Raw genomic sequence first — 22,924 nt, 5'->3', positions numbered from 1 at the left:
CGACCGACTCCATTGTTTTGATAAGCCGGACAACCACCTGTTTTATTGTTTGCTGTTCAAGGCAACGGGTTTGGTCAGCCGACCGAGTGGGTGGATCTGCCATACTACTACTATATAGGATATTGGATTAATGTGATTAGCCATTTGATTAGGTAATGTGTATTCTTGGGTGTGTTTGTGTATGTTTGTGTTATTATTTTAATTTTCATGCTTGGATGTGTTTGTGTAGGTGTAGTGTTATTGTTATTATTCTTATTATTGCTGTTGTTGCTGACATACTCATTATTATCATCAATGTGATAATGATATTAACAATCAAAATCATGATTTTGATAGTAATGTTAATGATGATATTGATAATCATAAAAGCGGTATTGTTAATAATAATGATAATGATAATGATACTAATTGCAATAATGGTAATGATAACGAAAATACAGCCAGTAATGATGAAATGTTAATGAGTAATAATGCTGATACTGATAATGGTATTGATAGTACCAATACCACTACTAGTACTGTTAATGATTATATAGAGGATTATAGTGATGATGATAAGAGTAATGATAATGATAATTTTTGTGATGATTACGAAAATGCTCTTGTTTTTGTTTTTTATTGTTTTTATATCATGGTTATTATCGTAATCATGATTATTATCATTATCATTAATGGTAAAGAAAATAATGAAATAACTGAACGGAAAATAGCAATAGTAGTATTAATGATGAAAATAACGATTTCGATGATAATGGCAATAACAATGAAAATAATGATAAAGATGACAAAAATGACAATAATGCTAATAATGCTAATAACAATGCTAATAACAATGATGATGATAATAATGATGGTAACTATAATAATGATAATGATAGTGATAATAACAACGATAATAATGATAATATAAATTTTAATTGAAATGATAATCATTAGAAAATAATAACAATAATAATAATGACAATACAAATGATAATGATAAGAGTATAGTAGTAGTGGCAGTTATAATAATAATAATAATAATAATAATACCTGTAATGATAATGATAATAGTATTAGTGACAATAGTAATGGCAATAGTAATAGAGAACTCTATAAAATATGGTGATGATAATTTAGATGATAATGATGTTAATGATGACGATAATAATAATGATGATGATAATGATGATGATCATATTGGTGATGCTAATTGTGTTAAATACTACTACTACTACTTACTGCTAGTAGAAGTAGTAATGAAAATAATAATAATTGTGATAATGATAATGATATTATTATTATTAATGATATTATTATCATTAATGATATTATCATTAACTATATTATTATCATTAATGATATTATTATCATTAATGATATTATTGATGATGATAATGATAATGGCAATGATAATAATAATAATAAAGATGATACTAAATATAGTAATGATAACAATGATGATGATGATGATGATGATAATGATGATGATGATAATAGTAATAATAGTAATAACAATGATAATGATAATAATAATAGTAGTAATAATAATGATGATAATAATAATAACAACAATAAAAATAATAATAACAAAAATAATTACAGTAATGATAATGATAGTAATTATCATTATTGTTATTATTAATATGATAATAATAGTAATGATGATCATGATAAAAAAATAATTATAATTATTATTACTATGATAAAAACGAACAACAACAACAACAACAACAACAATAATAACAATAATAATAATAATAATAATAATAATAATAATAACAATATTAACAATAATAATAATAATAACAATAATATTATTATTATTATTATTATCATCATCATCATCATCATCATCATCATCATCATCATCATCATCATCATCATCATCATCATCATCATCATCATCATCATTAAATAATAACAATAACAATAAGAATGATAATAATGATAGTAATTTCCATTGTTGTTATTATTACTATGATAATGATAGTAATGATGATAATGATGTTATTGATAATATTGACAATAATAGTAATGACAGTAATAATAATAATGACAATAATAGTAATAATAACAATAATAGTAATAATAATAATGATAATAATAATAATAATGATATACTAGTAGATCATGATAATGTAATGATAATGATATGATAATGATTGAACTGATGATAAATATAATAATGATATTAATGAATAATAATATAATAGATAATAATAGTAATAAAATAATATAAACATTATAATAATCTGATAAGAATAATAATATAATATAATATAAAAGAATATATAATAATCATAATATGACAAAATATAGTATAATGATAATGGTAATCATAGAATGTGATGATGATAATGATGATTGATTATGGAGATGCTGATACTAATATATCTACTAATATATAATATAGTAATAATAATAATCATAATAATAATATAATCTAAATAGTGATAATTATAATACTACCGTTGATAATAATAAAGATAATATAATATATATAATGAATGAACAGAGAATGATTATAAAGATAATAATAATAATAGATAATATATGATAATATTTAATATAATTATAAGTGGTAATAATAATAATAGTAGTAATAATAATAATAATAAGTGAATAATATATAAATATAGTAATAGGTGAATAATGATATGATCATAAATAATGATGATGATGTGATAATGTGTGAATAATAATAATAATCTATAATAATATTAGTATAATAATAATAATATAATAGATAATTAATACTAATAATCTAATATTAATATATGATAATAAATAATATTAATGATATAATAATAATAATATATATATAATGATATATACTAATAATAATCAAATAATAATAATAATAATAAGAATAATATAATATATTAATATTAATAATATTATATTGTAATAATTATAATAAATCAGCAACAAAATAAAGCTTAATGATTGCAAATCTTCATAACAGTTAATGGTTATAATTGAGTAAAGGAAAGGAATATGATAGAAAATACAAAAAATATTTTCCTTGACATAATCAAAGTAGAGGGGACGAATGACGAATGCTATAGTAATGGGAATACTGTTGGTAATATAATTTACTATATATATAAATATATATATATATATATATATATATATATATATATATAGTTATATATATTATATATATATATATCCCACACGACACACACACCCAACACACACACCACACACACACACACAACACACACCACACACACAGCGCGCACACACCACACACACACACATACACCACACAACAACACACACACACCACAGCACCCACCACACACACACACACACACAAACACACTACAACTACAACACAAAGCACATATGTATATATATATATATATATATATATCTATATATATATATTCACATATTATAATATATATATATATATCTGCGTCTATCTAATATATGCATATATATTTACTATTATAATGTATATCTATATATTAGTATATTATATATATATATATATATATATATATATATATATATTATATACTTTATATATATATATATATATGAAGCAATGGGGCGGACAGGAGGCGAACGAGAAAAACGTACGAGCAGAAGAAACAGAGAAAGCGCCAAGAGACACGAGAGGGGATGGAACACAAAGCAGCGCGACAGACGATAACGGCTACAACTGATTCCCCCTGAAAACCAACTTCCTCACGGGCGCCGGGAGGTCGGAGTCGGGAAGGAAGACCCCGAGCGATACGCGGAGCTTCCGGTGCGCGGCTGTTGCGGCTGCCGGGCCTGGTGGGGTGGGGTGAGGGAGATGTGGAGGGGTTCAAGGGCTGTGGATCAAAGCTGGACGTGGAGGGTGAATATGAATGCACAAGCACACACACACAGACATACATGCACACACACACATGCACACACACACACACACACACAAACACACACATGTGTGTATTATGTATATACACATATATATGTATATGGATATATATATAGTATATATATACAATTATTCTATATTATACTATCTATATATATTATATATATATATTATACTATAATTATATATATATATATATTGCCTATATTAAAACCACACACACCACACCACACAAACCCACACCACACACACACACACACACACACACACACCCCCATATATTAATATATATATATAATATATATATATATACTATATATAATATATATAATATAGATATATATATAGTAATAATGTGGTGTGTGTGTGTGTGTGTGTTGTGTGTGTGTTGTGTTGTGTGTGTGTGTGTGTGTGTGTGTTGTGTGAATATCTAATATATGAGATATATTATAATATATATATTATACTATGTATATATATATCTATAATATATATATTATAATACCATATATGGTATATATATACATATATAAACAGCATATATGTATATATGTGTGTGTGTGGTGTTGATGTTTGGTTTGTGTGGTGTAGTGTTTGTGTGGTGTGTTGTGGTGGTGTGTGTGTGTGTGTGTGTGTGTGTGTGTGTGACTCTATATTATATATTATATATATAATAGATATATATATATGATTGATTATAATATATAGATTATATATATATATATATAAACACACACACCCACCACAGACACCCACCCCACACACACATATATTTAATATATATATATATATATATATATATATATATATATATATCAGTATTCCTAAAGTCGGCTAAGGGTTATGTCGTAAACCGCAATTAAAAGAGAGTGCTAATCCGTACTTTGTGTCACATTTATTTATTTATTTATTATTATTATTTTTTTTTTTTTGCCACCAAAAGCTGACAGACACTGTGTTCAGACCTTGGCCCTGAATTCACTTCTTCCCGACCTCTCTGTACTGAAAACCCACGACTTGACCCGTAAATAATGAACTTCCCTTCTCGAACCTTTAACCTTCGCGATAACAGTGCATGAGGCGCTGCATTGTTCACGGACCTGCTAACTTTTAACCCAGTATAACCTTTCTTCATTTGAAAGCTCGCCCTCTACGCTAACGTTGCATTGTGTACTAAATCAGTAACGTTAACAACCTGGAAATAACAACGGCCAGATGGATTTGCAATTTGAACTGAGAGGTTTTACAATATTACTGTAAATCTTGTTACGTGTTTAAGCGAAGTATTAGTGCATAGCTAAAGTCTATAGCTAAAGATTGTGGAACCATGTAAACTATCAGTGGGAGGTGAAATCCTTGTTATTTATATTACCATTGTTATTATTATAACTGTTATTATCATTATTATTATCATTATCCTCCTCCTCCTCATTATCATCATCATGCCATATCATCTCATAAATGATAATACAATAATAATCCTAATATAATAAAATATACTATATAGTAATAATATAATAATATTATTATTACTTATTAATTTATTATAATTCCGCTTCTAGTACTAATATCATTATTATTATCGTCGCATTATCATCATCATATGATAAATAAATAATAATATAACAACAACAACAACACACAACAACACCAACACAACAAAACACAATAATAATAATATAAGAAATTATTATTATTATTATTATTATCATAATCATCATCATCGTTATTATTTTTGTCATCATGATTATGATTATGGTTTATCATTAATATCAATATTGTTTATTATTATCAGTACTTGTGCTATTGTTTTATTACTGTTATTATTTATTATTACTTATTATTAGTTATTATTATTTATTATTATTATTATTATATTATTATTTTATTATTATTATTATTATCGCCATTATTGTTATTATTATTATTATTGTTATTACTATTATTATCAGTATTAGTAGTAGTGACAGTACCGTTATCATCATCATCTCAATTATCCTATTATATCTTATATTGATCGCCATCATCATTCGTCATCGCATCATATGAACTGAAACAAAACACTAATAGGCGAAAACACAGTCAAAAAAATACAATCCAAAGCTGGTTATCAGCGGCACACACGCGCGTCTGACTCTCCAGGAAAAAAAAGACATTGTTTTGTAAATTCCCTCTGGGTAATTTTTCGGAAAATTTCGCTCGTCGCTCATCGAATCCTCCTTCTTCTCTGTCCTTCTAAATCATCGGTTTTTGTCCCGCACTCCTTGTTCCCTCATGGGCGTTCTTACTTTCCTAATCTCTTCTTCCTCTTTTGATGACTCTCTACTCCATTCTTTATCGGTTCCCTATTCCGCGACTTTCTAATCTGTTTATCTCTCTTGCCTCTAAACTTCTCCCATTACCAGGAAGCGTCATGAACAGTCGCGTTCCTCCTCTCTTTTGTTTCTCCTGCTCGCGTCACCGTGGCAGCGGTCCGCTATCTCTGATACATTCTACATTTATCCACTTTGGCAAAGCATATATAATATATATAGTATCTAGTAGTATATATATATATATATATATATATGATAGTTATATTACATACATAAAATTATGTATAATCTCTCTCTCTCTCTCTCTCCATAATCTAACTGCTCTCTTCTTCTCTCGCCTCGTCTCGGCTCTCTCGTCTCGTCCTCTCTCGCTCTCTCTCTCTATATATATAATATATGTAGTATATATATATATATGTATCGAGTTGTGTGTGTGTGTGTGGTGTGTGTTGGTGTGTGTGTGTGTGTGTGTGTGTGTGTGTGTGTTGTGGTGTGGGTTTGGGGGTGTGTGTGTGTGGTGCATGTGGTATATGTATTATATATATGTACATATTAATACATACATACATATATCATGTACACCACAACCACACACACACACACATAAACACACACGAAAGCACACACACACACACACACACACACACACCAGCACACACACACACACACCCCAATATTTATATAATATATATATATAATATAATAAATAGATATATATATTATCGGTGGTATTATAGATATATATGTTAGTATATGTGTGTGTGTGATGTGTGTGTGTGTGTGTGTTGTGTGGTTGTGTGTGTTTGGTGTGTGTGATGTGTGTGTGTGGTGTGTGTTGTGTGGTGTGTACATGTGTGTTTGTATGTATATATATCTCTATATATGCATGTATGCATGTATATACACATATTTATACATACAAACTAAACATTAGTAATGTAAAGGAGAAGTATGAATTAATGTTTCTCGAGTCTTAGACAGCTCCCAGAATATCGAAGACAAACTCATCTTCCTGTTTTGCTCCAAGTTTCTCAGGTTGCCGGAGCATTTCTTCCTCCTTGAAAGGGAAGATAATATGACGCTCTAAACCCACTTACTCCCCCATTTAATGATTTACGGAGAGTTAAAGTAGAGTGGGTTGGGACCAAACATCCGGAAGAGACGTAGGGCAGCGCGTGTCTATTTCCAGGTTATTTTGTTTGCTAACGAGGCGACTCTTTTTTTTCTTTCTTCCCTGATCTCATCTCGTTTAGTGGTTTCGTTTGCTCTCCTTCCCTTCTCTCTTTTTGTCTTACTTTCCTTTTTTTTCTTTCTCTCTCTCACCATTTCTCTCTCTCTCTCTCTCTCTCTTCTCTTCATCATCTCTCTCTCTCTTCTCATCTTATCTATCGTCTCTCTCTCTCTCTCTCTCTCTCTCTCTCCCTTCCTCCCTCTTTGATTCTCTCCCTCCTTCCCCCACTCTCTCGCACTCCTCTCTCTTCTCCCTCCCTTCTCCCCCCAAACTCCCTCTTCTCTCCCTTCTCCCCTTCTCCTTCTCCTCTCCCCCATCACAGACCTTATTGGAACCTTGCGTGAGCGATTCGGAGGAGAGGAAGAGGGCGGATGTCGCGGCCCTCGATCGACCGTGAGCCAAGGAGGTGGTTGCATGGTCTTGCCTTCAGTATAGAGAGAGAGAGAGAGAGGGAGAGAGAGAGAGAGAGAGATAGAGATGAGAGAGAAAGAGAGAGGAGAGTGAGAGAGAGAGATAGATATATAGAGCGATACATCCAGACGATATTATATATGCTCTATATCTATATATATAGTTCATAGTTATATATATATTATATACATATTATTATATAAATATCTATATATATATATCTTGATAATATATAATTATAATTATTCTAATGGTAAGAGGAGAGTAGAGAGAGAGATGGAGAATAGAGAGAGAGTAGAGAAAATGGAGAAAAGGAGTGTAAATCGAATCACGTTTATCGATATATTGATAGATCAACACTTTGGCTAAAACATGCAACCTAGCTGCAAATAGAATCCCATAGGATAACATTCCTTTTTAATAAACTATTTTCGGTGTTTCTCGAATGCGCCCGAAACGGGATCGGGAGTAACGGAGAAACTAACATAAATTACATCCTAGTGTGACTGATCAGCAATACTCTTGGCCACAGAGGGTGACACACGCGAGGCAGGAATGTCCCCCGAGTACTGCCCTTCAACGCTGTCTACTTTATGGCAAATAGGAAAACCTTCGCTGCTTAGTTTGCACACACACACACACAATATATATATATATATATTATATTATATATAATACATATATTTATATATATTATTATTATATATATATATTTTTTTTTTTTTTTGTTTTTTTTTTAATATATATATATTGGTTATTTATATATATAAATATATTTATACCACATATATATATATATATAATATATATATATAGTAGTATATATAATATTTATTGTATAGTATCTATAACAGCATATTATATGTGATATCTATATCTATTCTATATATATATATATTCATATAGTCTGAGTATATATAAGTATATATTATATATATTTATATATACATATAATATACTATATATATATATATATATTATAGATATACTATATATATTATAGTATCTATATCATATTATATATATATTATCTATATATATGAGTAAGGATAGAGAGAGAGAGAGAAGAGAGAAGATAGATGAGATAATTCGTTAATGTATGCAGGTATTTATATTCATTATTTACGAGAGCACATGGATGTGGTTGCCTGTGTCCTTTCCTATTTAGCAAGGTGTGTCGCAAGGCCTCAGACCCGACCCACCCAAAGCACAAACGGAGAGACGCCACTGCGTAAAGCTCATCCTCTAAATCGCCTTCCTGAGAGTTGCTTGTCAAGGTTATGCTCAGCCATCTGCCTTATGCTGTCAGAAGGGAGAGAGAGAGAGGAGAGGAGAGATGAGAGAGAGAGAGAGAAGAGAGAGAGAGAGAGAAAGAGATAGAGAGAGAGAGATAGAGATAGAGGATAGAGTGAGAGAGAAATAAGAGGAAGATGATTAAAAGATAGGATAGGAAGAGGAAGAGAATATAAGAGAAGAGGCATGGAAGAGAACTGAGACAGAGAAATACTAAGAGAACAATACTCAACTAGAAAAGACAGCGCACGATCGACGATATCTATAGAGAGCATCGAGCGAGTATGTAGCAGTCGTAGAGAGTCGAGAGGACGAGCGAGAGCGCGCGATACATTGGTCCGATTTCATCTAGTTATCTCGTTATGGCATTAGTATACATAATGCTGTATAGGAATGGAGCAGAAAGACGAGAAATAAAATCTAATAGTGTTTTACAGACTGGCATAAAGCCAAACGTGATAGGATGGATTAGATGCGTGATAAGGAGACAACGAAAACAAGAGAGAAAACCATAATAGTCCCTGTGTGAGCAGCAGACCGGGTTTTTCCCTCCTTACTTCATCAATCCGAATCAGGGAGTATAAAGTTGTCTTATTTGTGCGTATTTAAATGTCTCGGATGGACATCAGTCACACTACGTCGTACCCACGTAGGTCCTATCTCTTTTGGTAATGCGATATAAGTTCTCTTTGTTTTTACAGATCTTTTGATTGTTTTTAGGGCGATAAATCCCCTTCACTGGCCATGAAGAAAATGCGTTTTTATAATAGAAATTACGTAAAATGATAAAGAGATGGAAAGAAATAAAAATCGACATAATATCATTGATAATTCCTAATAATCCATTATTAGAAAGGCCACGGAACCGAGGCTGGGATTTACCCAGTCGCACAAGAACTCTTTTTTAGAAGCCAAAACTTTATTTATTTTATTTATTTTTGTTTGTTTTATCATTTTCCTTTATTTCCCGGTCCTATTTTTTTCGCATAGTTTCAAATGTTTTTCCTTTTTCAATAGTCAAGCCGACGGGTTTTTTATGAATGTTCCTTTTTAATTTTGTTTTCCATTTTTTCTTTTTCCCCCCCCCCGCCTTTCTGTGTCCTTAAGTGCCTTGAGCTAGAGTAAAGCACGGTAACGCCGGGTAGTAGGAAAGTAGAGCCGGATCGTAATTATATAGACAATGACATAAGATATAGGTTATATATAATATATATATATAGTGAGGTAGTATATATATATTCTATATGTAGTATTATTATATAGTATTATTATTAATATATATATATATAATTGATGATATAGATAAGTATATGATTAAGATAAAATGATAGGGGTGGTTAATATATAGAAGAATGATATAATAATATTGTTTATTACAACAACAAAATTGGAATAAAAGATATGGGATCCCAATTAATCTATTCCCACTCACACAGAAAGTCCCAAAATTTGGGAAAACCAATCGGAAATGGACCGAACGTGGGACTGGGATCACTAAAAAAACTCTGGAAGAATTCAACGCATGGTCTTCTAAAAGGCGATGGGAAGTTTTTTTTTTTTTTTTTTTTTTTCACCTAACTTTCCCACGAAGGGGACAAGATGATGAACAACTAAGGGTATCTGTATCTTTTTTCAACAAACAATTTACCCAGCAATTTCTTCATTTTTTCCCCTCTATTCTATTTTCCTTCCTCGCCCATCCACAATTCCACATCTCACAATTTCTTCAATTTTTCTGTCTCTTTCTTTCTCTCTTTCCTCTCCTCATTCACATTTCTTTCTTTCTCCCCACGCTCAAACTTCGCGTTGTCCTTCTTCCCTTTCTCTTTTTTTTTCTAACGCGCTTCCCTAATCCTCCATACATCACCGCTGCCCCTTTTTTTCTACCCCCCCCCCCCACTTATAAACAGAGGAAAAAAAATAAAATATCTATCTATCTCTCTATACAAAAAAATATAATAAAAAGAAACAAAACCTTTTTAAACCCACTATTTTCCTCCCCAACTGCCCGATCCCTCCCCTGACGATGCTCATTGGCCCGGGGAACTTCGAAACGTGCGGAGAAGGCCTGATCCTCCCTGAGCGGTCGCTCGGCCTGGCGGCTGCTCTGCTGGGCCTTTCTACTCCCCCCTCTTCGGCCAAGGGCGCAGCCATGCTCTCCCGGCACAGAAGGCAAGGTAAAACACAACGAGAGTGAGTAACCACACGAGTCCCCGAAGTTTTCGTTTGGCTTCGGGTTCTTCGATCCTGCTCGGGTTCGCTCCTTCCTGCGGCGGTGGCGGTGGCGGGGGAGGGGAGAGAGAAGTGGTTTGAGGGGGTAAGAGAGGAGAGGAGAGAGAGAGAGAGAGAGAGAGCGAGAGAGAGAGAAGAGAGAGTGAAGTAAGAGAGAGAGAGAGAGAGAGAGGAGAGATGAAGAAGAAGAGAAGAGAGAGAGAGAGAGAGAGAGAGAGAAAGAGAAAGAAGATAAAGAAAGAGAATGAGAAAGGAAAAGGGAAAGAGAGAGAAAGAGAGAGAAGAGTAGAGAACAGAAGGAAAGAGAACAGAAAAGAGGAAGAAAGAGAGAGTAAAATCGAAACACATAAATCTACGGGATGTCCCCTCCCCTTTTACTCTTGAAACACACGAAGTTGCCTCTCTTAAGAGCATGCGGCATGTAAATAAGTGATGGTCCTAAAGAAAAACATCTTTATTGAGATTTGTCTCCTTGTCTCCTCCCTTAAAAAACTTGTTAATTGGTTCAAGTTCATGGATTTCTACTTTTCTTCTATTCACATCTCTTATGTTTTGGTTACCTTCAACTGAATAACAACATATTTCCAAGACATCTTAACGAATAGATTTTCTTACCTCGCTCTATACTTCACGCTCGCTGCTTTTTACTAACATTTTGATAGAAGCATGTGATGATTATCAGAAAAAGATCGTAAATGAGACAAACAGTAATGGATTAATGTTGTTGCTACTCCACTCAAAGAATCCATGAAGTGTATGACTTATATCAATTCAAAAAACCAGTAATGATCAACTTGGTTCACTGGTTATAGAAAATTACGATTGATGTTCTAGTAACGAGCTACTGTATATCTATAAGCCATAATAATCCAATAAAAACAAATATGAATGACTAAGCAAAGAATCATTAATTAACTGGAAAATGATATCAAACCATTTCCCTTCATTACTTCAAAACACAAATAAAAAATCAACATGTCGAATCATAAAAACATTTTCTCCAGTTCATATTGCCCCCAACATCCGCCCAGGTTATCTATCATTGTTTCTATATAATGAATATATATCCAATACTGACATTTTTTATTAATCATTCTACAGTAATATACTCTTCTCTTTTTGTAGTCAAAAAATCCAAAAAAAATAAAAAAAATCCCTCCTGAGGAATAAACATTAACAGAAACTACAACCCAACCTTGAATATCTTTTGAGACATTTTTTAATAATCTATTAGGAGAAATAACGTCACTTACAATAGCTTCAAAAAACCAAACTTAACCATCGGTCATTCTCTTTCAAGAAACGATTGCCCCCTTTTGCCTTGTTGTCTCCTTCCCGGCCATTTATATCCCTAGCATACAAATCACAGCCCATATCCCATTCTTCCTTCCCATGTTTCTCTTCCCCCAGCCATCACCTTCAGCTGGGGACCGAGGTACCCGTCACGCCTGCCCGACGCCGATCGGACAGAAATGGAAATGCAGACCAAGTTATTCAAGCTGTTCTATCCTCTATGATCAGCTGAGGACATCCGCCAATTGAATTTATCAATATTTTAGACGTGAGTAAATGTTTATTTATTCTTTCGTTTTTTTTTTTTTTAAAATATGTGTTGTTGCATTTTCTTTGATCCTCTTGTTTAAATTACGGCCTGGCATCACCGGGTTTATAATACTGTTGTCCGTATGGGATACTTTGAAGAAACTTTCTCTTTTCCCGTAACGGGTTAGCTGCATCAAGAGCAACCCTCTGCGTTTTCAGATAGCATTTGCCGTCTTGATAAGTCCACGCCCATCGCTGCGCCCGTGAGAGCTCGCCTGTCGTGCCACCGAGGCGCCGGTCCCCCACATCCCTACGAAACCGGTCCGACCCCCTAGTACGACTCCAGTACGACTCCCAGCACCACTCCCATACACCACGCCAGACGACACCCAGTACGACTCCTATCACTACTCCTAGCCTACCCCTAGCACCACGCCTATTACTACTCCTATCCCAACGCCTAGTAACCGACCAACCACTGCGCGTGAGTTTTTCCCGTTTGCTATGGCGACGAAAAGCTCCCCGCTTGAGCTTTGCAGTTTCGCTGTTCGGTTTCGAGTGTTTTGCTTTATCATGCTTAAGACCGAGCTCATGTGTCAATCTACGCGTTACGTCTGTTTAATGCTTACGACATAACGTGCTTACTGTTATCACATATTAGTAGGGTATTGCACCTGCCTTTTTCGAGCTGCTGTTTTTTATGAGAGAAATAGTACCGTCCTCGCTCTTACATGTCCTCCATCCTACAGGAACCCACACCGCCCCCAGTCCCTCCCCGGAAAGGATCTCCTTCCTGAGATGGTGGCAGCCCTACTTTTGTCCTCAGGATCGTGCACGGCAGAAGGCCGCTGAAGGTAGGGTTATACGTATGTTTTTCCACCTATTTAAAAGGGTCATTCACTGCACCTTTCTGAGTGCACACATCGTAATGCGAACTATAAAAGAGTATTCAAGAACTGACATCACAATAAGCCTCCACCACCACCCACTTTAATCTACCTGAAGTCACCATTACCCATTTTTTTGACCCGCAGGCGGTTCCCAGTGGTTTCTGTTCTGGGCTATGGGACGGAAGGGGCCAAGTGAGCTCCTCTGCGGTGGAGCTCTCGATCACCAACCATCACGTGTGACGCCGCCCTCACTGCATTCACTCTCGAGTGATCTGTAAGTTCCCTGCGGGTTTCTTCTCAAGGGTCTCGGGATATGCGGGTCGCCTTTGGAATTCGTGTGTAGTCGAATTCCAAAGGTTTGACAGGGCTTTTAAAACGTTATTCTGACTAACGTTTACTGCATTCTCGATTGGAGAGAATTTATAGTCTCGGAAGTAACTCTTTTCAAAGGACAAAGGAACGCAGAATTCAGCAGGATTTCTTGTTTATCCAAGAGTATGCTTAAATTTGAGATTACAAACATTTGACTTTGACTTTGGATCCTCTTATTGTTTAATGTTTCAGGGTTTAATGCCTCTGTTGTTATGGAAGCGCTTTCCTTCAGAGAGAGAGAGAGAGAGAGAGAGAGAGAGAGGCGAGAGAGAGAGAGAGAGAGAGAGATACGAGAGAGAGAGAGAGGAGAGTAGAGAGAGAGAGAGAGAGAGAGAGAGAGAGAGAGAGAGAAGTCAAATAAAAGAGAGAGAGAGAGAGAGACAAAGAGAAGTCAAATAAAAGAGAGAGAGAGAGAGAATTTACAAGCCGAAGAAGGCCGATCATACTTCAATTTCAACAGTAAACGCCTTATTCTCCCCCAGGGCGGTGGTTCGTCTGGGTGACACGATTCTTCGACGAGAAACGAGTTAGACACATGGACTTCCAGATCGCCGAGAAGATTGTCCACGAGGATTCAACACCGTGTCCTTCGCGAACGATATCGCCGTCCTTAAACTCAACAAGCCGGTCACCTTTAGCAGTAAGTATTGCAACTACTTATAACAAACAGGAATTTGGGATTTTTCCTAGTGACGCGCGATTTAGTTTCTCAAACTGTCTGTAAACGATAAAAGACAAATTTAATACTTTGAGTTACATTACATTATGTGTGTGTTGGTGTGTGTGTGTGTGGTGTGTGTGTGTGTGGTGTGTGGTAAAAACCACTCTTCCGGCTGATACTATGGTAGAAAAAAAGCACATGCACAAAATTAGATTTATTTGAAAATGGGATTTTCAGTTTTCGAAATCCACCTGGAATCCATCTTCAGGTCAGGTCATACCTGAAGAGGAATCCGGTGAACCACTAATCTTATTTTCATAATACATTTTTTGTCATGTGCGTTTTCTACATAGTATCAACACGGAAGAGTGTTTTAAACATTTACAACACAACCCACACACACACACCAGCACACACCACACACACACACACACACACACACCACACACACCACACAACAACATATAACAGAATAACGTGATCGAAAAGCAACAAGTTAGTCCTCTCCACGTGACCAACAGAGTACGTGAGCCCCTGTCTGCGTGCCTTTATCGACGGACTCCTCCAGAGAAATTGAAGTTCAACGACGGTATCACGCTGGCTGGGTTCAGTCTCGTTCAGGTAGTAAACAGTTCAGTTTCGTGTTCACTGATTTGGTATCGCGATATTTTGTGGTAAAGCATCTCAGCATGCACAAAAGCAAACCAGTAACACACATAGTTGCTGATAACGAGAGAACATGGGGTAGGATGATAAAGAGAGAAAAAATGGGGTGGGATATAAGCGAGAAAAAAAATGGGATAGGGATGATAAAAGAGAAAAATGGTAGGGATAGATTATCATGAAAAAATCCCGCCATTAGCAGATTCGAGCAGATTAATCATTAACCGGAAGATAACCTCGTCGTTTGTTTCTTACAGATAACGTGTCCATCATCCGTGCTCCTGAATCATAGTGCGCTTGTAGAGGAGCTACATGTCGTAAGAATATTGAAGTATTCCGACAAGTTGCCATTGACAGCACAACCCTCTGCGCTGGCAAATGGCACCACGGACGCATGTCAGGTAAGGGACGAAGCGCAAAGGTACTTCTCGTTTAAATGTTGATCTTGGAGTCCGTCCAATTTAAGGAAAGGAAAAAAAACTGGCACCTCACCCTGAGCTCCTCAGAAAAAAAAATTACAAGCAGCAAATTTACATAATATAAATATTTCTGTAGTTTTAAAAATTAAGACGTGCAAACACTACTAAGAGTCAGGGGATTTAAATATGTCATAATGTTAGTGTAAAAGTCATGTGATATTAATGAAGTCATGGAATAACTTCTATACTTCCTGGATCTTGGATAAGTCAGGATGGAAAAACCCGTTCTGTGCCATCCATGAATATTTAGTGGTTCTCTCTTTGTTTCGTGTCTCTTTATCGATCTATCTATCTATCCGTTTGTCCTTTTCTGCCAGTCTGTCAAACTATTTATCTTTCTTTCTCTCTTTCTCTCATTCTCTCTCTCTCTGTCTCTCTCTCCCTCACTCTCCCTCTCCCTCTTCCAATATCTCTCTCTCTCTCTCTCTCTCTCTCTCTTCTGACAGCGTAAGACAGAGGCGAGCATAACCCTGACCAAGCAACCTCTCAATGAAGGCGATTTAGAGGAATGACTCTTTTCGAGTGGCGTCTCTCCGTTGTGCTTTCTGGTGGGTTCGGGTCCTGAGGCTTGCGACACACTCTTTGCTAAATAGGGACACAGGCAACTCACATCCATGTGCTCTGTACATACTGATATATACATACATGCATACATTAACGTATATTATCTCTCTCTCTCTCTCTCTCTCTCTCTCTCTCTCTCTCCTCTCTCTCTCTCTCTCTCTCTCTCTCCTCTCTCATATAATATTATATATTATATTTTATATATATATATATATATATATTTTATATATATATATATATATATATATATAATATATTATATATATAATATATATATATATATATATATATATATATATATATATATATTTTATATATATATATATTATAATTTTATATATATATAATATATATATATATATATATAAGAGAGAGAGGGGAGAGAGAGAGAGGGGAAAAGAGAGAGAAGAGAGAGAAAAGAGAGAAGAGAGAGAGATAATTACGTTAATGTAGCATGTATGTATATATCTATGTACAGAGCACATGGATGTGAGTTTCCTGTGTCCCTAATTTAGCAAGAGTGTGTCGCAAGCCTCAGGACCCGAACCCACCAGAAAGCACAACGGAGAGACGCCACTCGAAAAGAGTCATTCCTCTAAATCGCCTTCATTGAGAGGTTGCTTGGTCAGGGTTATGCTCGCCTCTGTCTTACGCTGTCAGAAGAGAGAGAGAGAGAGAGAGAGAGAGAGATATTGGAAGAGGGAGAGGGAGAGTGAGGGAGAGAGAGACAGAGAGAGAGAGAATGAGAGAAAGAGAGAAAGAAAGATAAATAGTTTGACAGACTGGCAGAAAAGGACAAACGGATAGATAGATAGATCGATAAAGAGACACGAAACAAAGAGAGAACCACTAAATATTCATGGATGGCACAGAACGGGTTTTTCCATCCTGACTTATCCAAGATCCAGGAAGTATAGAAGTTTGTCTAGTATTTGTGCGTATTTAAATGTCTCGGATGGACATTCAGTCACACATACGTCGTACCCAACAATAGGTCTTAATCTCTTTGTAAAATGCATATAATTCTCTTTGTTTTATACAATCTTTTGATTGTATAAATCCCTTCCTGGCAAGAAAGAAAATGCGTTTTATAAATAAATGACGTAAAATGATAAAGAGAGAAAGAAAAAAAATCGACAGAATAGTCAGTGATAATTCCTAAGTAATCAAGTTATTAGAAAGGCAACGGAACGAGGCTGGATTTACCCAGTCGCCACAAGAACTCTTTTTAGAAGGCCAAAACTTTATTTATTTATTTATTTTTGTTTTGTTTTATAATTTTCCTTTATTTCCCTCCCATTTTTTCGCATATTTCAATGTTTTGCTTTTTCATAAGTCACGGTTTTTATAATGTTCTTTTAATTTTGTTTTCATTTTCTTGTCCTTCTAGAGGTACCGGATATAATTATATAGACATATATATATATATATATATATATATATATATATATATATATATATATATATATATATTACAACAATGGAAGAAAAGATATGGTATCTATTCACACAGAAGTCCCATTGACACGTAAAGAACGACAGTGACTGATCACTAAAACTCTGAAAATCACGCTGGTTCTAAGCTGATCCTCATACATCACACGCTCCTTTTTTCTACCCCCCCCCACTTATAACAGAGGAAAAAAAATCTATCTATTTATCTCTATATATATAAATAAAGAAGAAAACAAACTAACACTATTTTCCTCCCAACTTCCAGACCTCCCTGACGATGCTCATGGCGGGGACTTCGACGCGGAGGAAGGCCCTGATCCTCCTGACGGCAGCGCTCGGCCTGGCGCTGCTGGCCTTCCCGGGCTCGGCCAAGGGCGCAGCCATGCTCTCCCGGCACAGAAGGCAAGGTAACGACAACGAGAGTGAGTACCAACACGAGTCCCGAAGTTTCGTTTGGCTTCGGGTCTTCGATCCTGCTCGGGTTCGGTCTTCCTGCGGCGGTGGCGGTGGCGGGGGGAGGGGAGAGAGAGGGGGGTGAGGGAGGTAGAGAGAGAGAGAGAGAGAGAGAGAGAGAGAGAGAGAGAGAGAGAGAGAGAGAGAGAGAGAGAGAGAGAGAGAGAGAGAGAGAGAGAGAGAGAGAAAGAAAGATAAAGAAAGAGAATGAGAAAGGAAAAGGGAAAGAGAGAGAAAGAGAGAGAAGAGTAGAGAACAGAAGGAAAGAGAACAGAAAAGAGAAAGAAAGAGAAAGAGTAAAATCGAAACACATAAATCTACGGGATGTCCCCTCCCCTTTTACTCTTGAAACACACGAACTTGCCTCTCTTAAGCATCGGCATGGAAATGAAGTGATGGTCCTAAAGAAAACATCTTTAGTGAGCTTTGTCTCCTCCCTTAAAAAAACTGGTTAATGGTTCAAGTGCATGGTTTCTATTTCATCTCTTATGGTTTGTTACATTCACTGAATAACAACAGATTTCCAAGACATTTAACAATAGATTTTCTTACTCTCTGCTCTATAGCTTCACGCTGCTTTTACTAAATTATTGATAGAAGCATGGTGATGATTATCAGAAAAAAGGATAGTAATGAGACAACAGTAGTGATTAATGTTGGTGCTAATCTCAAAGAATCATGAAGGTAATGAACTTAATCAATTCAACAAACCAGTAATGAATCAACTGGGTGGCACTGGTTATAGAAAATTACGATTGATGTGCTAGTAACGAGGCCACTGATATCTATAGCAATAATAATGCCAATAAAAAAAATATGAATGACTAAAGCAAATGAATAATCAATTAACTGGAAATGATATCAAAACCATTTCCTTCAATAACTTCAAAAACAATAAAAAATCAACATGTCGAATCATAAAAACATTTTCCCAGTTCATATTGCCACACATCCGCCAGGTTATCTATCATTCTATATAATGAATATATCCATACTGACATTTTTATTAATCCATTCTACAGTAATATAACTCTTTGGTAGTCAAATCCTCTGAGGAATAAACATTAACAGAAACTACAACCCTTGATATCTTTTGAGACATTTTTAATCTATTAGGAGAAATAACCTCACTTACCATCGTCTCTTTCAAGAAACATGCCTTTCCCGGCTTTATATCCTAGCATACATCACAGCCCATTCATTCTTCCTTCCCATTTCTTCCCCGCAGCCATCACCTTCCAGCTGGGGACCGAAGACCCGTCCGCCTGCACGACGCCGATCGGACAGAATGGGAAATGCAGACCGTTAGTCAGCTGTTCTATCCTCTATGATCAGCTGAGGAACAATCCGCCAATTGAATTTATCAATATTTTGAGACAGTGAGTAAATGTTTATTATTCTTTTCGTTTTTTTTTTCTTCAAATCTGTGTATGTTGCATTTTCTTTTTCTCTTGTTTAAATTACGGCCTTGGCATCACCGGTGTTATAACTACTGTTGTCGTATGATTACTTTTGAAGAACGTTATCTCTTTTCCCGTAACGTGAGCTGCATCGCACCCTCTGCGTTTCAGGAGCATTTGCCGCTTCGAGAAGTCCACGCCCATCGTCTGCTGCCCGGAGAGCTCGCCTGTCGTGTCCACCGAGGCGCCGGTCATCACCACGAAACCGGTCACGACCCCTAGTACGACTCCCAGTACGACTCCCAGCACCACCCCTAGCACCACGCCCAGTACGACACCCAGTACGACTCCTAGCACTACTCCTAGCACTACCCCTAGCACCACGCCTAGTACTACTCCTAGCACAACGCCTAGTACCGAACCAACCACTGCGCGTGAGTTTTGCCGTTGCTATGGCGACGAAAAGCTCCCCGCTTGAGCTTTGCCAGTTCGCTGTTCAGGTTTCGAGTGTTTTGCTTCTCATGCTGAAGACCGAGCTACATGTGTCAATCTACGCGTTACGTCTGTTTAAATTCTACGACATACTGTGCTTACTGTTATCACCATAATTAGTATGGATATTGCACCTGCCTTTTTCGAGCTGCTGTTTTTAATGAGAGAGAATATTAGTCTCGCTCTTACATTGTCCTTCCATCCTACAGAACCCACAACGCCCCCAGTCCTCACCGGAAAGGATCTCCTTCCTGAGGAATGTGGCAGGCCCGACTTTGTCCTCAGGATCGTGCAAGGCAAGAAGGCCGCTGAAGGTAGGGTTACGTATTTTTTCCACCTATTAAGAGAGGCATTCCACTGGCACCTTCTGAGTGGCACACATCGTAATGGAAACTATAAAAGAGTAATTTCAAAGAACTGACATCACAAATAAGCCTCCACCAACACCCACTTTAATCCTACCTAGAAGTCACCATTACCCATTTTTGACCCGCAGGCGAGTTCCCGTGGATGGCTGTTCTGGGCTATGAGGACGGAAGGGGCCAAGTGAGCTTCCTCTGCGGTGGAGCTCTCATCACCAACCAGCACGTGGTGACGGCGGCTCACTGCATTCACGATCGAAGTGATCTGTAAGTGCCTGCGGGTTTCTTCTCAAGGGTCTCGGGATATGCGGGTCGCCTTTGGAATTCGTGTGTAGTCGAATTCCAAAGGTTTGACAGGGCTTTTAAAACGTTGTACAGACTAACGTTTACTGCATTCTCGATTGGAGAGAATTTATAGTCTCGGAAGTAATTTTTTTCAAAAGACAAAGGAACGCAGAATTCAGCAGGATTTCGTGTTTATCCAAGATTATGCTTAAATTTGAGATTACAAACATTTGACTTTGACTTTGGATCCTTTTATTGTTTAATGTTTCAGGGCTTTCCTTCAGAGAGAGAGAGAGAGAGAGAAAGAGAGAGAGAGAGAGAGAGAGAGAGAGAGAGAGAGAGAGAGAGAGAGAGAGAGAGAGAGAGAGAGAGAGAGACAGAGAGACAGACAGAGAGAGAGAGAAGTCAAATAAAAGAGAGAGAGAGAGAATTTACAAGCCGAAGAAGGCGGATCATACTTCAACAGTAAAACGCCTATTCTCTCCCAGGGCGGTGGTGCGTCTGGGTGAACACGATCTCGACAGAGAAGACGAGGTAGACCACATGGACTTCCAGATCGCCGAGAAGATTGTCCACGAAGGATTCAACACCGTGTCCTTCGCGAACGATATCGCCGTCCTTAAACTCAACAAGCCGGTCACCTTTAGCAGTAAGTATTGCAACTACTTATAACAAACAGGAATTTGGGATTTTTCCTAGTGACGCGCGATTTAGTTTCTCAAACTGTCTGTAAACGATAAAAGACAAATTTAATACTTTGAGTTACATTACATTATGTGTGTGTGTGTGTGTGTGTGTGTGTGTGTGTGTGTGTGTGTGTGTGTGTGTGTGTGTGTGTGTGTGTGGTAAAACACTCTTCCGTGCTGATACTATGGTAGAAAAAAGCACAATGCAAAAATTAGATTTATTGAAAATGGGATTACAGTTTCGAAATCCACCTGGAATCCATCTTCAGGTCAGGTCAGACCTGAAGATGGAATCCAGGTGGAAACACTAATCTTATTTTCAATAAATACAGTTTTTGCATTGTGCTTTTTTCTACCATAGTATCAACACGGAAGTGTTTTACCATTTACACACACACACACACACACACACACACACACACACACACACACACACACACACACACACACACACACACACCAAAAACACACACACACAAAAAAACACAAACACACATATAACAAAATAAACAGGTGATCGAAAAGCAAACAAAGTTAATCCCCCCCACGTGACCAACAGAGTACGTGAGCCCTGTCTGCATGCCTTTGATCGACGAACTCCTCCAGAGAAATCTGAAGGTCAACGACGGTATCATCGCTGGCTGGGGTTCAGTCTCGTTCAGTAAGTAAAACAGTTCAGTTTCGTGTTCACTGATTGGTATCGCTGATATTTGTGGAAAGCATCTCAGCATCAAAAAAGCAAACCAAGTAACACACATAGAGTTGCTGATAAAGAGAGAAACATGGGGTAGGGATGATAAAGAGAGAAAAAAAATGGGGTAGGGATGATAAAGAGAGAAAAAATGGGGTAGGGATAGATGTATCATGAAAATCCAGCCATTAGCAAAGATTCGAGCAGATAAGCATAACCCGTAAATAATCCTCGTCGTTTGTTTCTACAGATAACGTGTCATCATCCGTGCTCCTGAAGGCAAGAGTGCCGCTTGTAGAGGAGGCTACATGCCGTAAGAAATATGAAGTATTCCGACAAGTTGCCATTGACAGCACAACCCTCTGCGCTGGCAATGGCACCACGGACGCATGTCAGGTAAGGGACGAAGCGCAAAGGTACTTCTCGTTTAAATGTTGATCTTGGAGTCCGTCCAATTTAAGGAAAGGAAAAAAAACTGGCACCTCACCCTGAGCTCCTCAGAAAAAATTTTAGTTTTTTCAGCAAATTTTAATATAAATATTCTAAATTTTAAAATTAAGACGTTAAACATAAAATAAGCAAAAAAGC

The 22,924-nt window shown here is 36.4% G+C and overlaps 1 protein-coding gene across 1 annotated transcript in view; it reads left to right on the top strand.

The window, feature by feature from the left end:
- Positions 1 to 22,732, top strand: part of LOC119578728 (venom serine protease Bi-VSP-like) — a gene marked incomplete at its 3' end in the record, with an annotated part of 34,096 nt that extends 11,364 nt beyond the window's left edge. The window contains 8 exon segments of the mRNA XM_037926336.1: positions 18,233 to 18,389; positions 19,649 to 19,799; positions 19,992 to 20,254; positions 20,522 to 20,626; positions 20,809 to 20,941; positions 21,448 to 21,608; positions 22,205 to 22,306; positions 22,587 to 22,732. Of these exon segments, the coding sequence (XP_037782264.1) occupies positions 18,245 to 18,389; positions 19,649 to 19,799; positions 19,992 to 20,254; positions 20,522 to 20,626; positions 20,809 to 20,941; positions 21,448 to 21,608; positions 22,205 to 22,306; positions 22,587 to 22,732 (1,206 nt within the window).
- Between the last annotated feature and the right edge of the window lie 192 nt (positions 22,733 to 22,924).

The sequence above is a fragment of the Penaeus monodon genome, chromosome 11 (genome assembly GCF_015228065.2).
Source record: "Penaeus monodon isolate SGIC_2016 chromosome 11, NSTDA_Pmon_1, whole genome shotgun sequence".
In the NCBI taxonomy this organism is placed as follows: domain Eukaryota; kingdom Metazoa; phylum Arthropoda; class Malacostraca; order Decapoda; family Penaeidae; genus Penaeus; species Penaeus monodon.
Note: the sequence above shows the minus strand (reverse complement) of the source record. Positions and strands in the feature narration are given on the sequence as shown.